Source organism: Centruroides sculpturatus, unplaced genomic scaffold, assembly GCF_000671375.1.
Source record: "Centruroides sculpturatus isolate CEXI.00-Female unplaced genomic scaffold, Cexi_2.0 scaffold1603, whole genome shotgun sequence".
In the NCBI taxonomy this organism is placed as follows: domain Eukaryota; kingdom Metazoa; phylum Arthropoda; class Arachnida; order Scorpiones; family Buthidae; genus Centruroides; species Centruroides sculpturatus.
Genome location: NW_019385694.1, coordinates 7,774 through 29,217, shown reverse-complemented (window position 1 = coordinate 29,217; position 21,444 = coordinate 7,774). Strand labels below are relative to the sequence as shown.

The window sequence follows — 21,444 nt, the reverse complement described above, 5'->3', positions numbered from 1 at the left end:
CATATATTATATATATATTATTTTAATTATAATTTTGTAAAGAAATTTTCATTTACATTTTCATAAAGTGATGATATCTTTGTGTCATTTAGTAACTCATCTGGATAACCTATATATGATCTTATAGTGCCTGCCTGTTAAAAGAAATATAAATAATTTTTAAAGGAAATTACTATTTGTATTTTTAAATGTGTCTATAATTTGTTTATGAAGTAAATAAATTTCAATTTTTGCCCCAAATTTACCTTTGCTTTGGCTTTTTCACGAGTAACTTCATCCATCCAGGTGATCTCTTCCAGTATTTTTAAAAATTCTTTATGGACATAATTAACCATTTCTAATGCCTATATGGGAAAAATATTAGAAATTATATAGGAAATATTATATAATTTTATATAAATATATGCTACAGAATAATTTACACCACTTTTCAAGGCTCTACATCTACAAAATAACATAGAAAAGTAAAGGTTATGTTACTAAAATGTATGAGGGAATAAAATAAACTAATCAAAAAAAGGTTTTATTTTTTTTCATCTCCTATAAAGTGGTATGAAAAACAGAGCCAGATTTAAACTTGTGGCTCTGAGCTATAATATACAAGAGGCCCTTGCTTATTCACTAAATAATAATGGGTAAGGAAAGACTGGATTTATATACATTTAAAATCACAATATATGAGTGAACAAATGCCTGAAGTGTGTATTAAACATGTTAAAAAAAGTCAGTAATGTAGACAATTTGTAGGTGGAAATACATATGTACTGTACTTTAATTCAGTTTGAAATAAATCATACTAACATCTATTACGTCCCACTTTTTAGGTGATAGGGATAACCCAGTTTCTTTCGTTGTATAGTTAAATCACTAGTATAAAGCATCGTATATTTTTGTTTATAGCTCTGTACAGTTAGAACTTAAGGCCCTAAGCTATAGCTCGTTTTCTTTAGCCTGAAATCTGGCTCTAGTGAGAGGGGATAAGTTGAGAATTTTGTATCCTACTCTAAATTCATCCCTCTCGTTGCTTAAGAAGCGTGAACAAAACAATTTTTCGACTCCTTACATACATTTTAATAATATATTTTGCATATAAAGACATGAATAAGTTATCTAAATCAGTAAAGTATGCACTTACTTCTTTCTTACTGTCTTGTTTAAAATGATTTCTGACATACAATGAAGCTAACGATACACCAAGACTACCAGTTAAAGAGCCCATACATTGTTCCCAACGTGGTTCCTCTCTCGTTTTTCCAGTAATTACGGATGTATATTTTTGGGCACGATCTCTCCACTTCTTAGTTAATATGGACATAGACTGACCGACCATTCTCCATAGCATGTAATTAGCTAAAGTACTTAATTAAATGAAAAAAAAATGGTAAATATTTATTTATAGGTAAGTTTAAAGTAATTAGTAACATTTTATAATTACGTCTTATCGATTTCTTCGATGAGAATTCCGAATTTACGAATGAATTCCGGAACATTTACGATCACAAGTTCGTCTTCGGTAATAGGATCGTTGAGTAAACCATTGAAGTACTTCAGCCAATTTATCTATAACAAGTTTTTAAAGATATAAATTAATAATTTAAAGACAATTTAATAATTTTATTGTGAAAAACCTTAGAAATAATAATAATAATTTATAGGTTTGTTACATTGTTCAAGCCATCACTATTATATTCTTCATTAAACCATTGTTCTATTGTATGTTGTGATATATTGTACGTTGTAAGTGTGCATATTCTGCTATGTCATATGTTAAATTCGTGGCTCACGAAGGGAAGAAACGTGTGAGGGGCCCTCACACGTAATCTATTAGGGATGAGGACCCATATTGAAGTTTGTTTTATGAGTTAAATTTACCGAATTTACTGTGTTTAGTCGCATGTACACGTGTATAATTGTAAAAACTGTAAGTAGCAGCATAATATTTTGAAATATTCTTCCAATTTGTTGAAGAAAGTAGTAAAATCTTCAATATGTGCATCATTTGAAACACAAGAATTTTAATATACTTTAAATTAATTCAGCTTTATATTAACATTTATGCAAAAATTTTGGATATTTTAATGTTTTTCAACATATTTCAGTTGATATATAACTTTTAAACTCCGTAAAAGTGTAAAAAAATACTGTTTGGGATTCGCAAACTACAGGTTGAGACGTTAAACTTTTACAAGAATATTTCATCGCTTTTTATGCACATTAATAAAAATATTTATATTAATTAAATGTTTTATAGTTAAATAAAATTTATAATATTTCGTAAATAATTAATTTTAAATGATTTTTAACTCGAAATTTATATTAAAATTACAATTGAAAGAATTAAATAATTGTTAGAGCTTCTCAACCAACTTTTATCTTTTTACAGAAAGATTCTTCTCTAAACTTAGTTTTTTTTAATAAAAAATGTAAAAAATTAAGATTAAAATTTTCCTTAAACATTTTTTTTTATAATTTATAGTCTGTTTTTTACAAAAATAAGCAAGAATAAATGGAATTTACTATCAAGAAATCACCAGGAAAAATTTCGGAATTAATTTAGGAAAAATAAAATTTAAAAGAATATATATTTTCTATAGGAAAAAAAAATATATTATAAAAGTCACTGCACAAATAGGAGAACAAGTTATGCTAATTTTTTAATAAAATTAACCTGTCGTACTAAAGGAAAATTGAGGATTAAGTAACAAAAAAAAAAAGCAAAAATTCGATGCAAATTTGCCCTTTAAGATGGGACATTGACATAAAAAATAAAAGAAAATGAAGTAAAAAGTATCTTAGGTGAAGGATTTTTTAAATAGAAAACAATAAACCGTAAAAATTCCAGATTTCATTAAAACTTCCCAACCTTTCCTTATTTAATCGACATTCTCATTTATTATATAGTTCGCGATCTACTGATTGATAATCCAAACATCCTGAAATGTATATTTTGACACCTTAAAGGAAGAGATATCGTTGTATTTACGTTGCCTGTCTGTTTGTCTGTTAGTTCTTGGAAATTTAAAAGATCTAGCTTAAGAAAGTTTATTTTTTAACTGTCCTGAATCTATTCTTGGTTGCTTGTTAGAAAGGTATCTTGAAAGAGAGCTGTATTGATAAATTTTAGTGAGTGATAGATAATTTGGGGTCGTTAACATCACATTATAAGATTTAACTTGCGTCATTTACTAAAAATTCGCCCTAATTTATCGATAAGAGACGATTATTATTGAAATTCATGCAGTTTAATGGGTATAAAATCGAGAAATCGAGGCCAAAAAAAAAGTAGTCTAACCCCATGTTACACGTGTTTCTTCTAGCTTTCATGTATTCTATATATATATAAACCTTTTAATGTGTCATTAACATAAAATTTACATATTTATTTAACATAATACTTACATTAGGTGCTAATTTTACTAAATCTTTAACAGTCATTTTATTATATAACTTGCTGATATTTCTTCTTTCTTCTCTTGGAAGAGAGAACTGTAAATTATAACAAATAAATTCAATATTCGTTCACATAAATACTTTATATATACACGCTGTATACAGTAAGCCCCGTTTTACAAGTCGACCCCCCCTATAACACTGTTGATTATTCCGTTATATATGAATTCCATGTTGTACGAGTCACTTAGATTTTACAAATACGTGAGCCGTTCACAGCCCGGCACACGTATATGTAAAATCTAAGTGACTCGTACAACATGGAATTCATATAAAACGGAATAATCAACAGTGTTATAGGGGGGGTCGAACGGTTTCCATCGTGCAAAACAGCGTAAAATCGGGGTAAATAAACTTACGTTTGCTAATGTTATCTCGAAGTTCAAACTCTTAGTAAGTTCTTCTTCCGCTCTCTCTCGATCTGCACCCAAAAATACTGCACTGTCCACCATCAAACGAAAGTAGGCAGATACTGTAGTGTCATTTATACCTTTTAACAGATAACTTCTGTCTGGCATCCCCAAAGAAGTTTGATCCAACTGAAAAAAAAAGAAGAAGATTGGCATTTCAATTAATTTATTGACACTTAAACGACACTTGTGCCATATTAGAATCACTTACATCGACAATATGGTTGGTGTTATTTCTATAATCGGGCGTTACAGATAAATCAAGGAGTATATCGTGACTGTATCCATATTTTCGGAACAGAATAAGTGTGTCTATCCAATCGAAGTTGGAACCATCCCAAGAGGGACCTTCGATAACTGGCCATCCACCCATTTCTTTTAATACTTTCTTTAAAGGTTCGGCATCTTTTTTCTCGATTTCGGCTGAAAATAATATATGAAATGTTTTATATTATTTAAATAATCTTACATGTATAAGAATGCTAAACATACAAGAAACCGATCTTCTTCCATTTTTGTTTTCATATTTCATAGAAAGGTCTTTGATGTGTAATCTAAAATATGTAAACCTGTGTAAACCGGAATCCCACAGTACCGAATGTGTGTCTGGTTTCCGTTTTCAACAGGTTTCCTTTTTTTTAACGTACGAAATCGCTCCGTTTAGGCAAGGTTTCCGTTTTATTCAGGTTCCATTTTGGATAGATTTACCATGTATTGAGCATAATTTCTTCCATAAAACTTTATGTAAAATTCTAAACCATTTTTTTTAAAGTTTAGACTGAATAGAACGTGATCGTTCATCATAAGCAACATTCCTAGTCCCATTCTTTAAGGCACGAAATCTCAAAAATTGAAGAGCGCAACGAATCTATATCATTTGGAATTAGCATTTGTGGGCATTTAATACATCCTTTATACCTTTATAAATCATCTCTATAGTTTGAGGGCTTACTGCAAAATATAAATAGGGCCTTTCCAAGAGCCGAGAGTTAACTTACACGGGCCTTCTTTAAGCTGCGAGTGTGAGCAAATGGTATATTCATTGATTTGTTAACAAAAAATACCAATGTACTATGAATTATATAATTCAATTTTGCCCATTATGTTGCAGGTTTGACCTCAGTGGGATCAGACAGCATAAATGTAGAATCAGAATAACAATTTAATTCGAAATATCCACAAGAATGCTTAAAGATCTTTCTTCTAAAGGATCCTGTAAGCAAGATCCTTCACAAAAGTAAAATCTTATTGTAATTCATGTTTGAATTTTCAGATTTCCAAAGAAGCATCATTACTTTTTAACTAGGCATTAAACATAAATTTTTAGAATGTATTTTGTGTATTACATTGCCTTTTGAAGACACTACTCTTCATGCAATTGTTCATCAAGGATCTCAATGTTTGGTATATCCTTTAAAATCTAAAAAAATTAGCAATCTAAGAGTGAAAATAGCAACATTTTTCTAAAAGATATCATTCCAGGCCACTATAATATACAAAAATATAATGAAAAATGCTTAATTTCTAAGAAAAATTCACATTTTCTTTTTTGCCCTCTTCCATTGCTGTTTGCAAATTCCAAAGAAGGCCACAAAGAAATGAATAAACTTGATGTGAGCCACTATACTGATAAAAAAAAATGCTTAATTCTCTTGAGAACTTTAAATGTATATCATTCGAAATTAATTAATAAATCTATTTTGAACTTTAAATAAAAGGGTAAAGACATTAAAGAGTTTTAAAATTCATTCCAAATGGGTAATGACTTTCTCATATTAGGTTAATGACCAATAATAAAAGTCGTACGGTACGTAAAGTTTTTTTTTTATATGCTAATTATGTTTCTTGTTCTATTAATTTTAATGTTATTTAATTAATAATTAAATAGTTTTATATGGCGTTAACTGTTACAACTATTTTTATTATTACTTATAAAAATTTATCTGCAGAATATAAAATATGTAGGGCAGAATCTATTGATAATTTTATATGTATTTTATTAAATTTAACAGTTAATTGTATCAAATTACCTTGTAAAATTACATCAAGGGCCTAGAATCTAATCACGAATGTAAATGAGTTAAAGTTCTAGTGCTGTTTGAGTGTAATCGAACCCGTATCTTGTTATTGAGGAATGTGGATTCGGTTCTTAAAGAGGGTAGTTTGAGTTTATAATTAGTATTCAAAGTATCTTTTACTATAAGAAAAATGGTTTTTTTTGAGATCTTAATCTGTATCTAACGTAATATATTGAAGAAGAACTCGCAGCTTATATTGAGGAATGTGGATTCGGTTCTCAGAGTGGCCAGTTTCTTCATTTACAATTAGCATACAAAGTATCTTCTACTAGAAGAAAAATGATTTCTTTCTTTCTTTTTTTTCCTTGTTAAAACCTAAATGACATTTTGTTTGCTCTGTTGCTTTAGATTAAAATCCAGAGCAAGAGATCAAACACCCTGGATTTCAATCCAGAGCACGCTCTAGGTTTTAATCTATGGCTACAAAACAAAATCTGGATTTTAATCCAGAATAACAGGGCAAACAAATAGCAACTCAAAGGAAGCATTACCTATCTGAGTGCTTTTTTAAACAGCCATGATATGATTATGGCTTTTGAATATCCATATTCATCATCCACGTGTGTGATGCCATTTTTCAAACGAATTTATCATAAATTAAAATTTATAATTATTTAATTATTATACAATGAAAAAAATAAAAAATAAAATGCTTAATTTTGTGGGTAGATACGAGTTTTATAAAAGATTGTAACGAGTAAAATCTTCATTTAGTCCGACCCCATTCGAGATACGACACGTCACCCTTCTGTATCTCCCCACTCCTTTGACTTTTAACCACCAAAATTTAACAGAATAGATGCCCCTAATACACAAACCTTTCTGCCAAATTTCAAGAATTTTGGGAAAAAGGCACGGGAGTTATTAAACTTGAAATTGGGTAAACAGAAGCGTGATCACTACACATATACGCATACAGAAAACGCCCTCCCAACTTTTTTGTATCTCTCGACGTTTCGAGGTCTCCTGAATCCCTAAGTGTAAAAATTTGGGGGGTCAATTTTTTGACTGATGGCCACACTTTCCCTCTTTTATGTGTAATAGCTAGAAATGTAAAAATCTGAGCATACAACTAAAATTTTATGGACATTTTAAACAATAAATTGCCTAAAATAATTCAGTAAACCATTGTTTAAAATTATTTTTTTTTCTAATTTATTCATTTTAAACTAAATTTCGGCAACTTCGAGGTGTTTTAATTACTGACTCACCTATAAATCAACCACGACTTCAAGTAAACCACATCTGTTAATGGTTTTTCTATTATTAGTATCCCTACAGGAGAATTTTCCTGTTTTGTCTGTCTGCATGTCTGGCGTTATACAGATCGCCAGTTTTATCATTAATTCTACAAACTTTACCCATTATTTTCTTAATAATTCTTCCTTAAGTGAGCAAAAAAACACCGAATTATACTACCGGAAAATGGCAATTTACTTAGTTTTCTTGCATTTTACGGTAGAAAGACTCGAATTTTTTTTTAATGAAATTCGATCAACTTAAACCGTTTTTAGAGGGAAGGGTGGTTTACTGTATTTTATGTCAAGTTTTCCTGAAAGAACCCGCTTTGTTTCGTGCAGTAGTGTGTACAAGACCAGTTTATCTTATCTTGTATTGATCAATGTGATTATTTATTATGTTAAAATGATAAACAGTGGACCATAATTTTCAATTTTGAATAAAAAAAACAAAAAAATGCTGAAAGAACAATCAGAGAAGCTCGCAAGACAATTATAATGATAAGTTTTTGCGCCACAGTAGGAAAATGAAGACGTGTCATTACACATCGTGATGACTTTTGTAGCAAACAACAAGATCCTTCTGAGAATTCATCAAGGATAACTTCAATTCTTAAAGAAATAACCATTCTATTACTGATAAATGGCGAATGATAATTACGGATTCATACCCCCTTTCCTCAGCATCTCCTAATTATAAATGCCTGATAAACCACGTTAGAAAAATAGGGATTTAACCTTGAAAATATATAATCTTATCTCTTATATTCCACATAATAATAATAATAATAAACCTTGTTTTATTGTAAAACGTATAATTTACTTACTTAAATTCATGCAAGACTCATACATGTTTTTCAATCTGACAATGAAATCTGGAGAGGAGTCATTTAAAGGTTTATCAACCATTACTGTAAAGAAAAAAATTATTATTATATTTTTTTAATAATTTAATTAAAATTTAGTGGTTTTAAATGTGTTTTTGTTTTGCGTATTTATGGCTAGCCTTGCCATTTGACATCATAAGGTTAATATCATGTAAAATCCTTGAACCCATAACGATAAACAATCTGAAGTTCCCTATAGTTTAGCGTTAAGTTTCCTCTTACAGGATCTTAAATCATGATCCACAACAGTTGATTATAAATTAATTTTATTGAAATTAAGTATGAATTTCTGTACAAACCTCTTAATTTTTGATTAAGTTCGTCTTGAAGCAGTGAAAAAACAGATAAAGATGTTTTATCTTCAGGGATGACCTGCTTTTCCACCCATCCTCCGCACGAGAATTTGTAGAAATCTTTGCAAGGATCTGCTGTCTGATCCATGTTATTTATAAGAAGAGCAGCTGAAAGATATAAATTTTTAGATAAAATACAAAATAATTAAATCTATAAGATAGATTTATAAACGTTCTATCGTGTAAAGCAACGAGGAAAGCTCGGAGAGAACAGTAAAGAAGTAGCATGGATCAAGTGCTTGATCCATACTACTTATCGAGAGATCAGCTGAAAGAACAGATTTTTTAGATAAAATATGAAAGATTTAAATCGATAAGAGTGATTTATAGACTTTATATCATCTAAAGCAACGAAGAAAGCTAAAAAATACTTAAGTGCTCGAAGAGAAAAGATCGTACGCGAATTTAGGATCAAACGCTTGATCCATGATGCTTATCGAGATACCAGCTGAAATAATAGATTTTTTAGAAAAAATAAAAAGGATTGAAATCAATAGGAAGAGACTTGAGAGTTTCTTTAATATAGAGCAACGAGGAAAACTGAAAATTCACAGTAAAACTGGAGGAAAATAAAGATTTTTGCATAAACTTTGATTCGAGTGTTTGATCCACATTTCTTATTAGTTTTTTTTAATAAAACAGAAAAGATTTCAACCTGTAAGAAAGATACTTAGACTTTCTATCATGTGGAGCAACAAGGAAAGCTGAAAATTTAGAGAAAAACATCGAATGCTCCAGGGGATAAGTTGAGAACTTTAAAAGTAGTACAACCACCTTGCTTAGTCTCATTGCTTTCACTTCCTCAAATTAATTTACCTGCTTTAACGCAACCTTGAGTAAGGCAAATGTTTGCTGTATCTGAATAATAATTTTCGCTGCCTTTACTATCCTCAATTAACTTATCGGCGGTAGATGGTATGTCATTTGATCTTGAATCTGAAATTCAAATGAGGTATTTTTTTAGAGAAATTATCAGTGAAAAATCAAAATTTATACATGAAAAGATTACAAATAGTGTAATATAGCGTTAAGCAACGTCACATTAATTAAATTTCACCTAATTCTTCGATAATTTCGATTATTACAGCGATACAACACGAGTCATAAATCCGTAACCAGTTCATTGAACTTAATATCAATTAAGGAAGGAATGCTCACCTATTGTTTTTTGGTAATGATAACCTATGACCGCCAATGCTATGGCCATAGCTACGAACATCAATAGGGCAACTACTGACATCCCGCAAAGGGTCCTCTCCAATCTTGATCTTCGATTCCACCATGGCGGGTTCCTGTTCGTGTGGAGATTAAAATAATAAAATTCATTAAATTATCTGAAGATTTTTTTAAAAAATCAAGATTTGTAACATATTTTTGAGGCCCTCGTAAATGTGAGGCCCCGACAACCGGATGGCCGAGCAAAGAGATCAGCCTACCACTTAGGGAGCCCGGGATCAAATCTAAAAGTGCAATACAAGGAATTTTTTATGGGCGATCTGTTTAGGATGGGGTTAGATCGTAACTCGTGGGCCTAGCTGAACACGTCACGATCTTATGGGGAAAAGGCCTTATTAGTGTTTACAATTTGTAAGTCAGAAGGAGTTTTGTGGGCAATTTTCAGCCTAAAAGGCTTTTTTTTTAGTCCTTTTCAGCTCAAGTTTTTGGGTAATTTGCAGTTTTTCTTGATTATTTACATAAATTATTTTTAATTTAAAAAAATGTTTTACTCGGAAATTTTTCAGCCATAAAAACAATTTAAAAAAATGAAGTTTTTCCTTCCCATTAACACAGTTTTTTTTTCAAATGAATTAACAAACAAACAATCATTAGTGTAGATAGGTCATTAGGTTGTGTTCTGTCAAATACATAACGTGTTGAATTCATTATTATTATAAAATTTATTAATCATATTTAAATCCATTTAATATATTACAAAGCCACGAAATGTTGTAATATGGTATTACAAAATTGTTTTATAATATGAAAAATTATTAATTTTCACTTTAAAAAAACTNAAGTTCTAAATGCAGCAAACTATGTGTAGCAAGTTCTAAATGCAGCAAACTATGTGTAGCAAGTTCTAAATGCAGCAAACTATGTGTAGCAAGTTCTAAATGCAGCAAACTATGTGTAGCAAGTTCTAAATGCAGCAAACTATGTGTAGCAAGTTCTAAATGCAGCAAACTATGTGTAGCAAGTTCTAAATGCAGCAAACTATGTGTAGCAAGTTCTAAATGCAGCAAACTATGTGTAGCAAGTTCTAAATGCAGCAAACTATGTGTAGCAAGTTCTAAATGCAGCAAACTATGTGTAGCAAGTTCTAAATGCAGCAAACTATGTGTAGCAAGTTCTAAATGCAGCAAACTATGTGTAGCAAGTTCTAAATGCAGCAAACTATGTGTAGCAAGTTCTAAATGCAGCAAACTATGTGTAGCAAGTTCTAAATGCAGCAAACTATGTGTAGCAAGTTCTAAATGCAGCAAACTATGTGTAGCAAGTTCTAAATGCAGCAAACTATGTGTAGCAAGTTCTAAATGCAGCAAACTATGTGTAGCAAGTTCTAAATGCAGCAAACTATGTGTAGCAAGTTCTAAATGCAGCAAACTATGTGTAGCAAGTTCTAAATGCAGCAAACTATGTGTAGCAAGTTCTAAATGCAGCAAACTATGTGTAGCAAGTTCTAAATGCAGCAAACTATGTGTAGCAAGTTCTAAATGCAGCAAACTATGTGTAGCAAGTTCTAAATGCAGCAAACTATGTGTAGCAAGTTCTAAATGCAGCAAACTATGTGTAGCAAGTTCTAAATGCAGCAAACTATGTGTAGCAAGTTCTAAATGCAGCAAACTATGTGTAGCAAGTTCTAAATGCAGCAAACTATGTGTAGCAAGTTCTAAATGCAGCAAACTATGTGTAGCAAGTTCTAAATGCAGCAAACTATGTGTAGCAAGTTCTAAATGCAGCAAACTATGTGTAGCAAGTTCTAAATGCAGCAAACTATGTGTAGCAAGTTCTAAATGCAGCAAACTATGTGTAGCAAGTTCTAAATGCAGCAAACTATGTGTAGCAAGTTCTAAATGCAGCAAACTATGTGTAGCAAGTTCTAAATGCAGCAAACTATGTGTAGCAAGTTCTAAATGCAGCAAACTATGTGTAGCAAGTTCTAAATGCAGCAAACTATGTGTAGCAAGTTCTAAATGCAGCAAACTATGTGTAGCAAGTTCTAAATGCAGCAAACTATGTGTAGCAAGTTCTAAATGCAGCAAACTATGTGTAGCAAGTTCTAAATGCAGCAAACTATGTGTAGCAAGTTCTAAGTGCAGCAAACTATGTGTAGCAAGTTCTAAATGCAGCAAGCTCTACTTGCAAGAAATTCGGCATGAAACAAGTTTTTTATCTCACATTCAATCTTTAATAACTTGTAATATTCAAAATTATGTAAATAAACCTTTTAATATATGAAAATTGCTATCAATTAACGTGTTTATCTTTAAAAATTTTTACTTTTATTTTCTTGAATTTTACGTAGTACAAGTTAAACTTGATTTCTATACGCAGAAATGCCTGCTGTATGGCCTCTTGTCTACAGTTTTATGGGTCTATAAATTTTGATAAGTTTACATTGCCGGTTTAATGGGGAGATGTATACTTTAGGGATAAAGATTATTTATGAAGAATTAAATATGTTACTCAGTTTTAAATTATTTTAGGGAATTAAATGTTTACTGATGAGTATTTATTGAAAAGAATTTGAATAAGATACATTGGTTTCTGATGGGCTGAGAGTGAAGCTTGTAATGAGTAACTTAAGGATTTCAATCCTTGCTTAGAGAAGAATTTATTCTCTGATTAAAGGATTTACAACTTTCCTAATTGATTGAGATCCATGAATAGGAAACACATAAATATTTATTATTAAGGATCATAATTCTCGAATTAAGGACGAAGAAACCTTAAACATTACTCTAAAGAATCATCACCAATGATTTTTAAGCGAAAATTGAAGTTTTAAGGATAAAAACTCATTAAAAAAGTAAGGAATAGGTTTAAAGAAGACGTCCTCAAAAGAATTTACATACAGTGAAACCTCTGAACAACGTACATAAAACAATAGCCGTTGTTAGGAGGTTATTTTGTATGCATTTCCTAGTTTGGGAGGCGGCCGTTATTGAGAAGTTCGACTTAAACAATGGAAAATTTCCTATAATTTCACAACAAATGTAAAATTTTTAATCATTTAAGTAAGGTATAAAGATTTCTTGTCACACCGAAATTCACTCTCACACTTGGCTAACAAACAAGGCATCACAGTTCACTAAGCAGCGAATGAAACCTCCGAGAAAGTAAAAAGAAAAAAAAACCAATAAAATTCCTTCTTCTAAACCAATAAACAACAGTTTTATATACTTAAAACCGAAAAACACAATGCTGTACGATCCGTTGAAGCAAAAAAATGGACAATTAAGTTATACAATTAGGGAAAGGAAAAAAAAAAATAGAATTAAATAGGTTATTTCACACTTAACTATCAGAAAAGGGAGTTAAACAGACAGGCACACACGTTAAGTGTATCATTTTTACAGCTTCACACTCCAACGACTTGTGCCAGGTTGGTGAAAGGTATTAAAGTTCTATCTCCACCCCTCACTTAATGATACCAGAAGGGGTTTATCTAGGCCTCTATATATACAATTTTTACTTTTTTACACAGGTTCTAGCTTATCTAACAGCTTTGTAAATTAAAATTAGTAAATCTAGAAGAATTTTTATGCAAATTTTACAGTTAAATAAACTCTCTAACGTGGACTACAAAAAAATACAAGAAGAGTGAAGTTGATTAATTATGCCCTCGGGTTTCATTTAAATTGCTAATTTTAAGTTGTAAAACAGGAAATTTATTTTTAAGAATTCTTTATTTTATAGCTTTCTTGTTGTTATTATTAGAATTATATATATATATAGTTTTTATTTATTAAACAATTATGTGAATTGTTATGACAAGGCACGGCTTTCTAGGCTCGCTTTTTAAATTCGGAGTTGGATTTACACGTGTTAAACTAGGTAAGTGTAGGGCCTCACTCTACGAAGAATACAACCTCACTTTATATGAGGTTGTATTCAGAGTTTATAAGTAGAAAGCTCATAGTCTCTTATAAGGATAGGGTTTAGAGCTTTATTCTCGAGGTGAAAGCTTACAACCTCATTCTATTAGCTATGAAAAGCTATAAGCTTTCTATTTGAGTCTTCATTGTATGAAGACATAAGATCTTACTCTACGAGGATACATTTTAGTGCCTCTTATATATATAGCCTATTACAGTCTAAATCCAGCCTCAAGTGTACTAAGCTGCTGTAGCATGTGAAAGACATATTTAACAGGCAAACCTCTGAACAACGGCCAATGTCAGGAACGTAAAAAAATGGCCACTGTTCGAAATTGGCCGTTTTTTAGAGGTTTTTCTATGTTTTATTTTTTTTTCAAAAGGAAATGTTGTGAAAAACAACCGAGTCGCAAAGCATAAAAAACAATAGAATTTACTGTTTAATTCACTACTGCACGATTTTCTTAATAGAAAATTAAATACAGTAAAACCTGTCTAAAACGGAACCTGGGTAAAACGAAAACCTGCCTAAACGGAAAAGAAATTCTTTGGAACGGAGTGATTTTCTGCGTTAAATATAGGAACCGGCCAAACCGGGAATAAATATTCTTTATATCGTGTGAGTCCGGCTTAAACAGGTTTAATTTCATTACGAAATATTCAAGATTTTTATAAATATAACATATAGAATATTAATTATTTTTAGAGCAAAGTAACATTCTAGGTCAAAGTATTGAATGTACTGTACGTAGTTTAAAATAGCAATGTTGCATAATAATATATATATATATATATATATATAATATAAATTATAATAAGGATTGATAATTGAAACGAATTCATTCATTCGTAGAAAGAATCAAGGGCATACTTTTCAGGGTGCAATACCCAGTAAGGGTGAACCTGTTCCCTTCTTAACTCCTTCAAAAACGATAAGGTCGAAGGGTCGACGATTTATATTTGCACACACATACATACAAACACACTCATATATATGCATACGAAGGTCAAATAGAGGTGACCTATTGTTTTAGAAAAGGAGAAAGATCACAAAAGAAGATCCACCCATCGAAAGATTGACATTCTAAGAATTTTATAAAGAGATAAAGATAATAGTCTGGTGTCAGGAGTGGGTGTAGGCTACCAAAAACTCCAATTATCTATGGATTTATATAGAAATTTCTTACTTAATTCTTAAAAATTGATTAATCCTTAAGGTTATTCTTCTTCTTTTATGATTTATTCTAGTTTATAGGGTTCAAAATTTCAGAAATCTTGACACCGCCTACTGAGGTCGCGAGATCGCACGTTTTACGTTCAGTTTTTTAGGTTGAATGTTGGAAATTTTAATTAGATTTTACTTAAAATTGAGATTTTGTTACGTTTTCAGCTTAAAATATAATTTTTTAAATAAGTTTTTAATGAATTTTTATGTATAAAACATATAAAAGTTCATATATTAATCCTTGCGAATTATATTTTTAAGTACACGTTTAACTCCATTTATTAAACTTTTAGACGGTCCTCATTATAAAAATTTAATTATATTTTATAAAAATATAAAATTTCATAAGGTTTTTGACACGAAAACACCAAAAATTTTCCAATAATTTATCATAAACAAGCCAATTTACCCCATGCAATTTGTTGATATTATGCATCTAAAAATAGTTCTCATCAATTAATCATTGGATCAATTTTAAAATAATTCATAAAATAAGGACAATACTCTCATCACGTGACGTTAGAGAAGCCCTAAAACTTCAAAGATGATCTTGATTTTACTTTTTATTATTATTTTATAGACTAGTGAATGCTTCGATTAAAAGGAATTAAAGTAGAACATGTATTTCTTGATGGAGATCCTCGTGTAGATCCATTAGACAGGGGAGGTGATTGCACTACACGTTTTCTAACCAGTTAAGGAGACGTTGACACCAAAGAATTATATTCACGTGTTCCTCTACTGCATTCTTACGTCGCTTCAGGTAAGAACAAGGTGGATAAAACTGGATTCAGAAGTGATACAGTAACATAATTCTTATAAAAATATGTAGATAAGATGTTCAGATATCTCGCCTTCGTTGATTACATAAAATCTTTGAGTAATTAATGAAGATAACACACGAAATTCCCATAGAAAAACTCCCATTAGTTTGTTGCCTTGCATTGCTGCAAGGGAGACGAAGAGTTTGATGGGGATAAAAATCACATTTAAGATAAATTATTTAATCAATTTTCATTTCTACCGTTCAACATTCGAATTTGCAACGAGTAAAATTAAAAATTTCACAAGAAATTGTGTCGATTTTCATATGAAATCGTTATTTCTAGAGCCAGTTTCAACACGACATTGCTATTTGCAGAGCCGGTTTGTACGTAAACTAAACAGCTTAGGGCCTCGCGTAATGAGTTTGTAGTTTAGGGCCTCACACTTTTATATATTTCATTATTTAGTAAAGAGGAAGGGCCTATTATACGTTATAGATTAAGAACCTCATAAGTCTATTAATGTAATAATTTAGATGATTTTTTTTACAACACGCAACACAAAAGAGCTGATTAATTTGTTTAGAAAATCTAAATTTGTAATAAAAATACAATTATTAAGCATATTGAGCAATGAAATTTTAAACTATTAAATTTTCAAGGTTGTATTGCGTTTTTTTTTTTTTTTTTTAAAGTACAAAAATAAAATTTCCTTCTGGTATTTTTCTGTGGTGAGATTTCTCCAGTATAAGAAGGAAAATTGCATCCCTTCTTATGTTTCCTCATAGAGCCTCACTCTAAGCCTTCACATTCTTATAAATGAGGGCTTTTTAATGAGAATTACAAATTAGAGTTCTCATTAAAAGTCCTCATATAAATTGTAAACGTTTAAAGTCTTTATAGTTTGTAGTTCTCACACAGTTTAAGCGAGAACTTTAAGTGAGAACCATTATACTTGAGGACTATACGAGAACTACAAAGGTTTTCATAGAGCAGTCACTTAAACTGCACTTTGTAGTTAAAGTACTTATAAACCAAACAAGGAAATTAATTAGAAAAAAAAGTTCAGAAAGCGAAAAAACGAGAATAAAAAAAAAGAACTTTTACTCGTGAGCGAGAAACGTATCAAAAACTTTAATTAGAAAGTACGTTTCCTGTGTGATGTCACGTTTACGTATTATAATTGATGTTCCCATAGATCAAACAGTAAAAAAAGAAACACAGCACGAAGATAAGAAGACTCGTAATCATGTAACGACTTTTAAATAATAGAAGGTCTTAACTGCAGTTGTTTGTCTGGATCGTAATGACAGTGAAACGAACTCTCGAGAGTCAAATGTTATCGAGGAAACACTAGAAAAAAAAAAAAGTCACCCCATCAAGGTCAATTTTCCTTCTTCTCCCCGCGCGATATCTTAAGAGGGGTCACTCGAGACATTTGTTCTAAATATAAAAACGAAATATGCGGGAGGAAAAAAACTGTAAAGACAACTGACTCCTTCCCCCCTCTCTCTCTCCATTCTATCCAATCAATGTGGGTAGAATGGGGGGGAAGGAAGTCAGTTGTCAGGTGAATTGTGATTGTGGGTCAAAGTGGGTCGTAATACGAAAAATTTCACCTTTAAACTTAAAGATAAATGCCTTTTCGTGAAGACAAAACTGTGCCAGATCGTGATCGTTTGGCAGACGACATTCTTCGAGGGATTTAAATATTTCTGCATTGTTAAATTGCGTAGAAGAATTAAGAAATATTCCTTTTTTTTTTTTTAAAGGAAAAAAAGAGGAAAATTAATATATATTTTCCCGTTTATGTTCACATTTACAAGCATTAAACAAAATAGCACACAATTCGTAACGTGCTGAGTGGCACTGACCCGAATTGTTAATGTGTGCCACAGGACAGCTACCTTACAGAAATGGTTGTAACACATTTGTTACTCAAGTAAAACAGTTTTGTAACACGATCCCGGCATAAAAATATGTAAATTTTTATTGAGTAACACGTGTTTAGCTTCTTTATTCAATTATCCCCTATCGAGAGCTTTTAAATAATAAAATAAAACCTTTCCCCCGCTTTACGACCGTCCCTCCTCGTCTTAACGTCTGGTGCTTTTTTTTTCTGTTACGACTGTGTAAAATATCGTATTTAACGTCCAAATCTTTTTTACTTTGGCCAGATTTACGCGGTGTTATATAATTAAAACTGTTTAAGAACGTAATCTTAAGTTATAGGCACAGAGTCTACGAGAGATATGCGCTCGCTTTACGACGGTTAAAAGAAAAACGTTTAAAGCAAGGTATAAAAGCAAGGTATAAAAGTAAGTAAGAGAAGAATAGACAATAAAATTTTAAAAATTCCGACCGAATATACTTTTAAATTGAATAAAATAAGTTTAAAAAAATGAAAATGGAACTCAAATCAACCAGTTTAGTTTTGAAACTTTATTTTATTTTATTTTATTTTTTTTTTCCATAGAAAGAACTTTCAAAATAGGTCAGTAATTTCCTTTTTGTATTCTTTTACACACACTCGTAAGTGTTGTTAAAATTAAAGAACAAATGTGAAGTATACTACGTTCGTGAGTCTGTACAATCGAGTTAATAACCAAACAATACTCGATTAACACTCATTAAAAAAAAGCATTTATACAGAAGCTACCATAGAAAAAACAAAAAAGAAAGAAATAAAAATTATTTCCTCATTAGAAAAGTATTTTCCCACTCACTAACTCGCTAACACGCTCTTGTAACGTTACGAATATTGAGGAATTTATCCTAAAAAAAAACTTCAAAAAAGAGCATTTTCTTTAAATATATTCAGGAAAATCCATACATAAAACATTAAATTTTCTTCCTTCATAAAATGGAGGGTGGATCAAAAATCAGTTTACGATTCGTTAACCGACTTTTGAACCGCCGTTGGTGTTTACTCGTTTACTGTTTTAGGATCTAAATTAATAATTAAGGAAGTGTTTAAGTGTTTTTTTTTTTTGTTTTTAAATAATTAATCTGTCGTAACTAATTTCTGTGTATACAAGGAGTCCTCGCTGCTGTTTAAACAATAATAGTAGCGTATCACGTGATGGCTATTATTATTGCTGTAACCTTCGCCGGATATAGAATAACTTCATGATATTAAATATTCCGAAAATATTGATGTTTTTGAATTTATAAGATAAAATTTTTTAAAAAATATGAACAAGAAAATGAAATCTGAAAAAGGATCGAGTTATCCAGTTACGTGATCCAGCATTGATACGGGTACATCTACTCTCCTGAGCATTAAAAAAATCGACTAAATAGACGTTAAATTTACAATTTATAATTTTAAAACTCTAATTCCGTTAGATTTCTTGCATAATTGTGAAATTGCAAAGTGGTTCTTGCTTAATTGTGAAATTTGCAACGTGGTTCTTCAGTCAGGATATCCCACGCCATGCTTAATTAACTGCGCCCTGTTGTCGTTTTCATTCAAATAATTAACTTCTTGCTGATTGTGATCTACTGATTCCTTATGCTATTTATTAATCTACTGATCGTAGAATACTTATTAAAAAAAAAAAAAAATATGGAGGAATCAGGCGATGCGAAACACGTTTCGCTCCAACAGTTAAGGTATACACATTCAATAAAACAATTGGAGGGTTGTTAAAATATTGGAAATCTTAGATGATACGGAATTTAGGTATATCGTGGCACCCCCTAATAGTGTGATTCTATCAGAAATTTCTCTCTCTCTCACAGCTTTGGTTTCGTTGGTAAGCGGCAACGCGATCTGCCGAAAGAGGATACCTCCCGGGTGGTCCTTCATGTGAAATGATCCCCTATTTATATGTTACAAACGTGAAGAAAATCAAGAGAATTACGTGTCGAGGCGCGAACCCAAGACCAATTACCATTATTCAGTGGTTTTTATCAGCTGTGTGTTTATCTAACGCGTAAATCCGACACTGATCCGGGATCAAATTGTGCATTTGAAACACCGAAAATTGCTTTTATTATTTTTTTTAATTGTTATTTTTGAATAGAAAATGTATCAATTTACTCAGCTGCAAAATAGCACAATTCTACGAACTGAAAATTCCTCTTAACAATTGAACTGGAATTTAATCCATTAAAACGTATTGTAAAATATGAGGTAAGAGGTAACTTCAGAGTAATTTCAGAAAAATTCGAAAGAAATCGATTAAGATTAATATATATAATTAAAGATTTTCGTGGATTTAATAAATTCGAGTTTTTTTTTAAAAAAAAAGTGTTTAAATTTAAATAAAACTCACTTGAATTTGCCAGATTCGATGGTACTCGTTAGAGTTAGTTGACTCTGAGAGACAGCAGCGGGCATCTTAGAACGAAACTTTTTCAGCTTAAACTTTCTATTGAATGATACAAAACTGGTTGCAAACGTTTAATTTATAACAAGTGGGATGCTGACTCCTCCCATTCTATGTTAAACTTGACGTTATTGGTTGATTCGGACTTGAACGACAGGTACTAGTTACTTTGGCATTTTTAGGTACTCGAGTCTTGATGTTTTGTAATTAACTTTATACATTTTTTTTTTTTTCCTCCTCGTGTGGGCGCAGTTATTAACAAATATTATTTACTGATTTAATTTTTAAAAAATACAAACAGACAAACACACAAACACGTACACAATTTTATATTTAAAGCAAGTGTTAAATATGGGCTCAAAATCTCGTATTTTAATCCTATAATCATGCTTAATTCTAACTCAATATAAATTATGTTCTTTTATGTCCACGTAACAAGCCTTATGTGTAATCCAAATCTTTATATAACGGACAGGGCTTATATTCTATGTACAGTACGAGACTTATGCTCAATAAAAGCTCGTATCCTGTGGTTTTACAGTCGAACCTCTGAACAACGGACACTGAGAGGAACATAAAAAATATAACAGTTACTGAAAGTGGCCGTTGTTTGGAGGTTATTTTAATAAGCATTTTTGTTCAACCTTCCTGTAAAAATGTCCGCAGTTTAGAGGTGGCCGTTATTACAGGGTTTATAATCCGTGTTTTACGGATTATATTTTATATACAGTAAACCTGTGTAAACCTCGCACGGTAATGGATATTTTTTCCGGTTTGGCAGGTTTATTTTAACACAGAAAATCGTTGTTTAGATAGGTTTCCGTCTTATAAAATTTCCGTTTTAAACAGGTTTTAATGTATAGTAGAACCTCGTATTTTAACTAATGTACAGAGCTTACATTTTATATACTGTATACAGGATTTTATGTATATTCCGAGATTGATACTTAACCCCCATAACTTACTAGACCTCATAACAGGGTTAACATTCGATATAACCTTACTAATTAGCATTGAATCATATGTTATAAGATCAATATCGCTTTGAAAATAAGTAAAATGACAATTGCCAATTTAGAACAAGCTCCTGTATGACAAAGGTGGAAAAGTTTATATAATTTTTTTGTTTTTTTTTGTTTATTTATTTTTTCCCCTTTAGATAAAGAGTCAAATTACAAATAGGGCTTATTCAATGTCAATTGCTTTAGATGGCACGCGAGAAGGGTTGAAAGAACAAAGGATAACAATAATAATAAAAAAATACAGGAAAATCCTTTAGAACTAATTAAGATCCTTTATAAAGTTAGCAAATACGGTAAAAACCTGTGTAAAGCGAAATAGCATAGTACTGAATACGGGTATACAGTAAAACTTGCGTAAACCGGAATAACACGGTACCGAATATATTTTTCGGTTTGGCAGGTTTTATTCTGCATTCTTGCTAAAAATGAATTTCCTGAGAAAATGTCCGCCGTTTAGAGGTGGCTTTTATTGAAGATTCAACTGTGTAATTGTCTTATTAATAAATCACGTAACTTTACGTAACTTTCCCGGAAAAAAAAAAGTTAAAACTGCGTGTAGCGCCATCTGTTACAGAATTTTTCTT

At 31.0% G+C, this 21,444-nt stretch overlaps 1 protein-coding gene across 1 annotated transcript in view; it reads right to left on the bottom strand.

Moving 5' to 3' along the window:
• The window catches only part of LOC111641257 (neprilysin-2-like), a 26,132-nt gene extending 6,245 nt beyond the window's left edge, over window positions 1-19,887 (bottom strand). Inside the window, exons 1-12 of the mRNA XM_023387397.1 lie at window positions 19,785-19,887; window positions 9,575-9,708; window positions 9,233-9,352; window positions 8,363-8,524; window positions 8,004-8,087; window positions 4,072-4,283; window positions 3,810-3,989; window positions 3,400-3,486; window positions 1,436-1,560; window positions 1,136-1,358; window positions 246-344; window positions 57-134 (exon numbers count right to left, since the gene is read on the bottom strand). Of these exons, the coding sequence (XP_023243165.1) occupies window positions 57-134; window positions 246-344; window positions 1,136-1,358; window positions 1,436-1,560; window positions 3,400-3,486; window positions 3,810-3,989; window positions 4,072-4,283; window positions 8,004-8,087; window positions 8,363-8,524; window positions 9,233-9,352; window positions 9,575-9,708; window positions 19,785-19,849 (1,569 nt within the window). The 5' untranslated portion in view covers window positions 19,850-19,887. The remainder of the gene's footprint in view (window positions 1-56; window positions 135-245; window positions 345-1,135; window positions 1,359-1,435; window positions 1,561-3,399; window positions 3,487-3,809; window positions 3,990-4,071; window positions 4,284-8,003; window positions 8,088-8,362; window positions 8,525-9,232; window positions 9,353-9,574; window positions 9,709-19,784) is intronic.
• Window positions 19,888-21,444: the final 1,557 nt, after the last annotated feature.